This window comes from Pteropus medius, unplaced genomic scaffold, assembly GCF_902729225.1.
Source record: "Pteropus medius unplaced genomic scaffold, Ma_sr-lr_union100, whole genome shotgun sequence".
In the NCBI taxonomy this organism is placed as follows: domain Eukaryota; kingdom Metazoa; phylum Chordata; class Mammalia; order Chiroptera; family Pteropodidae; genus Pteropus; species Pteropus medius.
Genome location: NW_024349803.1, coordinates 17948801 through 17959155, shown reverse-complemented (window position 1 = coordinate 17959155; position 10355 = coordinate 17948801). Strand labels below are relative to the sequence as shown.

Genomic DNA, 10355 nt, shown 5'->3' with positions numbered 1-10355 from the left:
TTCCCAAGGGCGTTTTCAGGAGCGTGCTTACCCTCAAGTTTTCTGTTTTAAGCTATTCTTTGAATTCTTTTAAAATGAAAAAAAAAAAATGTTAAAACATGTATTTCTGTTATCCTGGAGCCCTCCTTATTTCTTGTGTTTAATCCTTCCTATCAGACGTCTAGTCTTCTGTGCAAATAAAGGCCAAGGTAGTAGGGGCCTTGAAGCCATAGTAATTTTCACTTTGTAATCATACAAATCGTGAAAATCGTACAAATTGTGGAAATCATACAAATCATGAAAATAAATCCTGCGGGTGTGGTCCAAAGAGCTGGTGAGTTTTAGATCGAAAGAGAGGACTGCTCCAAACTAGGATAATGACACGGGGTGGGGACGAAAAGGCTCAACAGAGGCCCGCGGCATTGCAGGCCAACCACCCACGCTGAACAAGACGACCAGGGAAATCTGCAAAATGCCTGCCATTCGATGATGCTATGTGTTACTGGAAGAGCTCGAAGGCACCAAAAGCCTGTCCAGGTAAGAATTCTGACAGAGCGGGATTCTGGGGCGCCTCTTCCGCTGCTCTGGGATAACCTCACCCCGCATGACCCTTGGCCCGCAGGCCTGTGGGGAAGGATGTGAGGGTGCGTTCTGAGTTTGTTTTGATGGACGACTGCCTGAGGGGACAGTAGTTCCTGTGTTTCTCTGGCCCGACACGGGCAGAGCCGTCAGTCAGTCTTATTCCTGGGTGCCGACGTGTACAGAAGCCTGAACATAAGAACACCAGAAGGAAATCAGACACGGGAATTTAAAATCCAGTGAAAATGAGTGTAAATAAAAACGCCTACGATCTTCATGATAAAGGAACTCAGCAAATAGTCAACTCTTGATTACGCCAGTAAGGGAGAAAGAGAAAAGATGAATTAATCCAAACATCGTTTATGGCCAATCCTGGAATATGTTTCCATTTTGGTTTGTTCTGATTTTACACTGATGTTTTTGAGGGTTACTCAGCCAGCATCATAGACAATAAAGCCCTCTTCTGGCAGATTCTGCAGTATTACATTGAATCCTATCTGGTTTGGACTTTATTTTACTTCTTATACTTGTCTGGTTTTGAGGGGAACTCCTAGAGACTGCTCCTAAAACAATTATTCAAATGATTCCTGATCAAAATTACACCCCGAAGTCCACTTCAATCAAGATTCACAGCCAAGGCCTGGTCCAGAACCAGCTCAGGCACCGGAGGCAGAGATGAGAAGAGACAGATTGAAGTCAGAGACATACGTGCCCCAACAGGCCACACCAAACAACTCAGAAGCCTACTCTGCCATTTGGCACAAGGAACTCATTGGGCCATTCCCTGGGACCAGTTCATGATCGCCAAGGCCATAACCTGGACCCATGCGTGTCAAAGGCCATCCATCCCTTCTCCCCGGAAAGGCTGCCAATCATTCCACAAGGTGAGTGTCCGCGAAGAAACACTTCTCTCCTCTCTCATTGCGCGGTTCGGAACTTTATCTCCCCTTCACTCTTCCCTCAGTAGATGCTCAGCTATTCAGATCTGGCTTTCAGCTTCTTACTTTCCATCTTTCTGAAAATGAAACAAGCTGTTTTGGGAATAATATCTGAAAAAGTGAAACACAGTGCTGTGCTAAAAGTCATCATCTGATGATCGTTCTGGCTCACCAGAAATGTATTAATTCTAGAAATGCAGAAAGTTTTTTTTTTAACCCAGAGAATTAAGCCTTTTATGAAAGAAAGAGGAGAACGTGACGCCGGGGCTGGACCATCCCCACAGGATTTGCCGCTCAGGGAAAGACAGGACGAATGCGGCTGTGACCCGGGTTTTAAAGTTGGCTTTCTCTGTCTGGGGGAGGAAGATAACGCTTCTGAGCCATCTTATTTTTAAAATATTCTGCTAATTGTCAACTAGCCATCTGCTGAGTTAACTGGTTTTAATGAGACTTTAGGAATGTTACGTAGCAAAGGGCACAGATTTGCCTAGTCAGTTAGATAAACTAGTCCTCTACCGCCTTGCTTTGCTGTTCCATGTGACCAGACAGACTGTAAAGGTTTAATCCAAAAGCACGTGTGGACTTCTGGGCAAGAGGGCATCAGGAACACACGCATCTAAACTTGTTTCCATTGCTCCCATTAAATGGCCAAGAGAATATAAAGATGGGGGTCAAGAGGACTGGAGCAGTACTGGCAACAACAGAAGGTGCCATCGACACGCAAGAAATGTCAAGGAGTTTCGGGAGATGGGACCAGATTGAAGAAAAACACCAGAAACCAAAGAGCATCTCCACCTCTTAAGAACAGGCTAAGTTGAGAAACAGGGCTCTAGCGCCCTCGACTCCAAATGACACGGTACAGAGGGGGCAGTGGGCTATGGGGCAGACAGAGCCCATAAACTAGACACCTCTGGCTGTGGTGGCTCAGCAGCACTTCAAGGAGGAGGGACCTGATGCCACAACTCAGGCAAGCTCTATCAGACCAAAGAGAACGATGCACCAGGAGCAGTGAGTCCCCGAACCCAGACAGAAATAAATGATGCGGAGACGAGGATGGAGCTTCCCTCCCTCCCCTCAGGCGGTGGATCTCTAAACCCATAGACCAACTAGTCCACTAAGGACACGAGGTGGGGGTGTGGGGGGTGGTACTCACAGGGCGTCTATGAAGGGATTCTGAAACGAACAAGAACACAGTATTCTAAACTCAAGGAAAGGATTTATTAAAGGAAGCAAAACTAATTTCCAAGAGCATCTCCTTGTATTCTCAAGAAAATTTCCGAACACGTATAGTCTGTGAAGATGAGATAAGATAGTAAAATAAGCAGGAAAAAAGAAGCATCTGGCAAAGAGGCTTGAGAAAGAAAATGCAAACCGAGTGAGATAAAGAAAAATAATTATAAATCTAAAAGTAAAACAGCAAAATTTATACTTGCATTAGAAACCATACAAAGCAACAATGGTTCTATAGAAACTGAATCAGCGACATGGAAAGCAAACCCGAGAAGTTCTTCCAAAGAAAGAGACCAAAATCAAGAGACAACGACAGAGATGGAAGACAGTGAACAGCACTCACACTGAGAGGCAGTGTCCCTGTAAAACTGTCCCAGGAAAGACCCACAGCTGTGGATCAAGTACCAGGTGAGATTAAAGTGAAAGGGTCTACACTGAGCTACCTTCTGATGAAAATTTTAAATGGCAAAGGTAAAGGAAGAAAGTGTCCGATAAGTACCGAAATGGGGGTAGAAAGATTACTACATTACAGAGAAGCAACCCAGGCTCGCCTCAGACTTCTCCTTCGAAGGCCAAGGGTCAGGCGTGGTGGTGGTCCCCTAAATCTATAAATGCGATTAAACTGCATACCACTCCTCCTGCTACTGAACATACACACACACGCACAATGATTACATATAAAAACTGGTGAAATCTGAGTAAGATGAGTTCTCTAGTTAACAGTACTGCACTGGTATCGATTTCTTGGTTTCTATATTATACTGTAGTTCTAAATGTTATCTTTGAGGGAAGCTGGAGGAAGGATACACATCTTGTACTATCTTGGCAACTTCCTGTGAGTCTATAATTATTTTTTTAAAGACGAAAGATCTAAGATCAAGGTCTACTCAAGAGATTTGAAAGAAAAATAGAATTCCATTCCCCAATAAGTTGCTGCTTATAGATGAAAGTGACAGAAAGTCATTCTCAGTTATGAAAATAATGTGGGACGACAGATCCAAAGCAAGAGTGAAGACAAAATATAAAAAACTTTTCACAAATCAAAAAATTTTAAATGAGCAGTCATTCTCTAAAACAGGAGTCCCCAACTTCCAGGCTGTGGACGGGTACCGGTCCCTGGCCCATTAGGAACAGGGCTGCACAGCAGGAGGTGAGCAGCAGGCGAGTGAAGCTTCATCTGTATCTGCAGCCGCCCCCCCAGCGCCAGCATCACCCCCTCGGCTCCACCTCAGATCATCCGGCGTTAGATGCTCACAGGAGCACCAGTCGGTCCCTGGTGCCAAAAAGGTTGGGGACCGCTGCTCTAAAATGTCTACTGATGAGCACTGAAACATTCAATTTAAATAACTGTTATGAATATAATTTTAAAACTAAAAGCAAATATCAGACATAATGTTTAAGAAATGATATATGTTCAAGAAAGTTACAAGATGAGAATAAATTAGGCCTAAAATCAAAATATAGTCCCCCAAAAACCTCTGGAAAACAGGGTAAGAAACTGGGAAGTGTCACTGCCTGCTAATTTCCTTATCTTACATATGTACTATTTTATTTTTTATGTTGATACTAAACACATGTTTGAAAAAACTCTTACAGCTATCTTTTAGCAGAATAAAAGAGAATTAGTATTTTTAAAATCTCGCAAGGAAAAAAAAACCAAAATCCAAAATGCAAGAGACCATAAAAAGAAACCCAAAACTATGTTTCAAAAAGTCTAATTAGAAAATAATGACTAGTTATGAAAATAAATACAAATAGCTTACACTTTAAAGACTCTAGATTGGCCAAAAGGAGGTCCCCCCTACCCTCATGCTTTGTCCACCTTTTATTTTTTTTAATTAATTGTGTCTATAAGTGATGCACCACAAGAATTTAACAAATAAAGGATAAAAAAAATGGGCAAAACATATTATGGAAACAGAAACAGAAACGTGACAGCACCGTCAATATCACACAGTAAGAGAGAATCTCTGTTGCCAGGTATTAACACCAATTATAAAGCAATCGTAACTAAAAAGAGTTTAGTAATGACATAATAATAAATGGATCAAATGAACAGAAACAGAACTTGATGCACAGTATATAAACGAACATGGTTAAAATAAAGGTAGCTTTTTAAAATCAATGAGGAAAAGACTGTTTACAAATAAAAAAAAAAACAGAACAATTGATTTTTTTGAAGAATTCCTTGTCTTCTATACCAAAATAATTTCGGTTGAGTTAAGTGTAAAAATTAAACAAAAGATTGAGAAAAAATGCCAATGTATTTATCCCACCATAAATAGAACGCAGGGCAAACTACAAACTGAGGGAAAATATTTTTGACAAAATAAGAATCATTAAAAAAATGACAAACATCTCCACCCCTGTGGGCAAAAGACATGACTAGATCATTCACACACACACACATACATCCCAAATTCAAACATTCATTAAACACATAAAAAGATACAATCAACACTAATAAAATAAATGTAGGTGCAAACAACCGTGCAACAACTTGGGGGGAGGATGTGAATTGGTACCTTTAACTATCATAATCCAAATTACACCTTTAAGTTTCTTTTAAATTTAAGTACCATGAGCCTTAAACTTGTTCATGGCCTTTTCTGAGAATTCACATACGGAAATGATAAAACATGTGTGCCAAGATTTCTGCCTCGAGTGTGGAGGATGAAAACAGCTGTCAGTTTGGCTAGCAGGTTGGCCCAGCTCTGCCACTTAGGAGACCAGCAATAAAATGATGTCAATAAAACCTTGTAGAAATTGTTAGGAATCCAAAGAGATACTCGTGGGTGTCTGGCCCGCGGTAGGGGTTCAGTAACCACTGGACAGCCTGTAGTCGAGTGTGTTTCAGAATTAAGACCTTTCTGGAGATTGAAAGGGAATCGTTTACTTACCCATCTAGGTCTGGGAGAGCACCTAGTAATCAGTTACATTACTATTCTTACAGTAAATATATGAATATTCGTTCTAGGGAAATAGTTATCAGTTCAAGTCAGGTTTTGCCATCAAATGAGTTATGAAAAAACTTTGTTTTTAGAGCTTCCTGGACTTCAGATTTTCACAGGAGGGACTAAGATCCTGTATTTATAATAGGAGAATGTTAAAGTCTCGCTAAATGTATGATAAGGGAGAGGTTACATAAGTTACGGTGTAGTCAGAAGGTGGAAAACTATATAGCTATAAAAATCACTTTTTCAAAGAATATTTAATAAAATGGGAACGTGTTCATAAAACAGTAGGTTCAAAAAGCAAGATAAAAATATGCATTAGGAATTCAATTTTACAACAGTAAATTACACAGATGTTTATAATTCCAAAGTAAAACACTGCAAGGAACCATCCCGGGATGTTAAATTAGGCACAGCGACTTACTTTCTTTTTTAAACTTTTCTGTGTTTTCTAACCTACGATAACCACGAAAATGATCAATTTGTGAACCATTTACGGTTGATGTTCTGGTGCAGGACTAGGCGAGTTATCATCATAGAGGCTTAACGAGTCCATCTTTGCCCTCAAGGAACGAGTCTCATCTCAGGGGTGCTCCCTGTGGGACTCAATTCTCTCCGCATTAGACCGCCTGCCGCTCTGTTAGTGATTCTCTCCTGGCACCTCAGGGCAACTTGACCCAGGGCTTTTTCACACCTCCACCACATGAGACACTGGCAACCTTGCAAGTACGTGGCAAAAATGGCATCAGTGGTGCAATTAGAACTCGCCCAGACCTTATCTAAAGAAGCTACCAAAAAAAAAAGTCAGGGATTGTTTAAATGTATTTGACTTTCACTCTTTTTTACTATACTCATCAAATCTCAGCTAAGAAATATTTGAGAAGGAGAAGGAAATCTCATTTGGGTTTGTTCCAGGTGCTTCTTAGGAGTAAAAGGATGAGAACTTGAATTTGACAGGCCCAGCAATGAAAACCCCAATCACTTTGCGGAGTAAATGGGATGCTAAGACGAATCATGACATTGGAAGGGCCCTTCGCAGGGGGCCAACCAGGAGTCCATCTCACCTAACAGATCACCCACCAACGTCTAAGGGGTGAGCCTTCGGCCAGGTCTTTGAAGAGCTCAGCCATACTCAGCCTGAGTGGTTCCAACGTCCAGGTGACAGAATCATTATGGGTCCCCTTGAGCCTCAATTCCAAACTTGGAACAAAAGGTAAATAAATAGTCAATCGGCTTAACACCTAATCACCTAAAAGGACCAGATGGGTTGCTACTTAATCACTTCTACATACATTCCAGGAGTATTTTTAAACTGTTGCTGAGGACAGCAGAAATCCTTGTGTAAAGCGTCTGCCACACATAAATCATAGCCAATGGTGACGTTAAATAACAAGTTAACACTCTTAGCTTAATCCCACAGAAAATTACTTGTTTGTAGGCAAATTATCCACTGGGGATACTTTCTTATTTGCTGAGTGCTAATCCGTCCCTCCTGCTCTCTGCCTCTCTCCCTGCTGCCAACCCAAACGGGAAGCACATGAAGTTAGATGCGCACAGGCCCCCGCAATGAGAACCTTCATGAAAATACAGACCTCCAGGAAAAAGAGTCGACTCACCCTGTCCCAGCTGAAACACAGGCCCAGGCGATCCAGCTGTTTCCTCATGCATTTAATATTACTGCGAAACAAAAGAGAAAAGGTTTGGCTTTCAGAGAAGGGAAAAGCCAGAAACGAACTACACTTGGGAATGTGAAGGGAAACTGGAAAAGTCTATCATTCCACAGGGCTTTTTATGTGTTGTTCTGCCCTCGCCAAAAAGAAGAAAAAAAAAAAAAGTTCATCACTAAGAATCAATGAAAACGTCCCGATGTTAGAAGACATCTATTCTTTGGACTCAGACAGAAGTTACTAGAAATTACAATGGCATTGGGTCCTGGGGACAGGCCCCTTCTTCGTCCACTCAGAGAGGCAACTCCTTGGCACACACACCCCTGGCCCGTCCACATCTGTATTCTGAACGGAGTTAAACCGAGCATGGACAAGTTCAAAATCCACTGGAAAAAAAAAATCTTAACATGCAAACTGTGGGACTCCAAATGAAAGTTGGTTCCGTGCTCTGTCGATCAGAACCTGAATTCTGAAACTGTCCAATAACCGAGAAAGGAGAAGCGAATCAATCAACTTCAATACAAAGTGAGATAAGGAAATACATCGTTTTCTCTTTTTGTTATGGAAAATGAACTAATTCATTTCTACTGCATCCTCTTTCAGTTCAAGCAGACTGAAAATATGAAAAGCCATGAAAAAAATTTTCTGCACGATCTTTGATTAGCTAACAATAGCTGATTTTATTCCAGGCTTTATCCTGAGCATTTCTGCAGAAAAGTGCTTTTCATAGGCTGAACGCTGATGTCCCCTCAAGTTCCTATGTTAAACCCTAACCTCCAATGTGATGGTATTTGGAAGTGGCGTCTTTGGGAAGTGACTAGGTCACGAGGGCAGAGCCCTGGTGAATGGCATTCGGGCCCTTTATTATAAGAGACCTCCTGGCACCATCTTCTTGACTGCTACTCTCCAGTACAGGGTTTGCAACCTTTTTTCTGTAAAAGGCCAGATGGTCATGTTTTCAGCTTTGTGAGCCATATGATCTCGGTGACAACTACTCAGTTCTGCCACTGTATACTGGAAGTAGCCATGGACAAGATGTAAACACATGAGTGTGACTGCGTTTCAATAAAACTTTATTTATAAAGTCAGCAAGGCCAAATCTGGCCCACGGGCTGTACATCTGCCAATGCCTGGTCTAGCTTCCGTCAAATTTATGCCCTATATGATCCATTTTATTTGATCATCGTTTCTCCCGGAGAACTGAATGGTGCAGTGGATGATTTTACAATGTAGCCTTGATCAAGATAAAGCAAAGGAAGGTGGAGATGCACTGGGGACAGGCCCTGGAACCACACTCCTACATCTCAGAGGGGTGGGTGGGGTAGGGCCCCAGACCTCTGGGGAAAAAGCTGATGGGGTGGGCGCAGAACATGCTGCTGGGTCCTGCCCTCATGACGCTGCCAGGAGGGAGAGCCATGGGCGCTGCTGGCCCACATGTACGCGGAAGCCTGAGGCACAGCAGGATTGGGAGTGTGTCCCTTAGAGAAAGCTGTGCCCAGAGGAAACTGGCCATAGATTTTCCGTATCAGATGCCTAAGTTCTTCTTGCCTCAAAGTTCTAAAGGCAGAAAATTAACAGAATTTCAGAGAAAATTATTACGTGGAATTTGAATATAGCCAAGAAGATGAGAAGCACTGTAGAAAGTTAACAAATACAACCCTCTTCTCCTTCTCTTCCTTCCAAATGCAAATACTCAAAGGAAGAATAGCAAAGCTTCAATATGAACACATGAATAGCAAAGCTTCAAAACGAACACGTGAATGAACACCCAAAATCCTCTTTGTGATTTCTTAGTAAAAGATAAACACCAATATATACAATCCTGTTTATCACTTGGCAGGCTACAATGTTCTGTTCGCTTTGCTTTCTATTTTTCATGCACAGATTTTTAAAAATTGTTGTTACGGTTTCGGTGTGTAGGAGTTTGAATACACCTGTAAGTACGTACCTTTGTGTCCAGCTTTCTGGATGCAGGTTCCTCTCAATCGCAGCGTTTTCGGCAGGCAGTCCAAAGGCGTCCCATCCCATGGGGTTGATGACCTAGAACCCAGAAGAGAACATCAGGCACGGCATTTTGCTAAGTTTCATATCTGTATTCTCTTCCGGGCAATAAATAGGCATTTTTCTCCTACCAACACGCCTTATCCCTTTCTGGATGATTTCACACTATGCTTTGGAAAACCGGCTGGCTACCCATGACGGAAGTATACAAAGAAATCAGAAGGTTCTTCACCAAGGCGCCAACAGCAGTTATCTCTGAGTAGGTGTTTTCATGACTAATTTTTATTTTCTTCTTCTTTTCTGTATTTCTGTTCGTTGTAATGAACCTGAACTGTTTTTCTGAAATTATAAAAAATTTCTATTTCAAAAATATGTACATATAAAAATCTATTGTCATTCAAAATGCTCACCTCACATTAGTATTTTCCAATTAAGGAGCTGTGCTGTCCACTATGGTAACCACTAAGTCACATGTGGTTATATAAATTTAAATTAATTAAAATTAAAAATGCAGTTCCTCAGCTGCACTAGCCACCTTTTGAGTGTGCAACAGCCACTTTGAACCATTTCCTGTATTTCCACTCTCTGAAGAAGACCTTAGAGCTCAAAGAGGCTTTTGAGAGCTATCCTCCAAACTATCCACTTATTTAACAGTTTAAGCAACTGTGGCCCAACAAGAGTGAGCAGCCTAGCTAGGTCACACCGGAAGCAATCACCTCAAGCCAGGATAGACCAGTAAGGCATTAATTTCTGAACAACCAGTGACAAATGAACAACTAGAGACAGCTCAGCTGGCAGCTTCGACGGCAAGTTCAACAGCAAGCCGTGAACAAGACAGAGCTTGAAACATGTGCTGTGGCATCAAGGGACAGTCTCAGAAGGCCTGGCTTGCTACTCACTGTCCGGAAAGACACCTGCTTTGAAAACTCAGTTCCCTACCCTTCTGTGATAACTGATTTTGAACACAAAGCCACAGACACAGCTTCTTCCTGCCGGACTTCTGAAGC

The 10355-nt window shown here is 41.9% G+C and overlaps 1 protein-coding gene across 5 annotated transcripts in view; it reads right to left on the bottom strand.

Annotated features, from left to right (window-relative positions):
- The window catches only part of LARS2 (leucyl-tRNA synthetase 2, mitochondrial), a 127620-nt gene that overhangs the window by 97005 nt on the left and 20260 nt on the right, over positions 1-10355 (bottom strand). Inside the window, exons 1-2 of one of the 5 annotated variants that reach the window (XM_039837537.1) lie at positions 9296-9497; positions 7273-7357 (exon numbers count right to left, since the gene is read on the bottom strand). The exons of 3 other annotated variants lie outside the window; for them this stretch is intronic. In XM_039837537.1, coding sequence (XP_039693471.1) covers positions 7273-7357; positions 9296-9375 — 165 coding nt within the window. In that variant the 5' untranslated portion in view covers positions 9376-9497. Of the gene's footprint in view, positions 1-7272; positions 7358-9295; positions 9498-10355 lie in introns of those variants that run through there. One more of the 5 variants, XM_039837538.1, reaches the window with a different exon arrangement.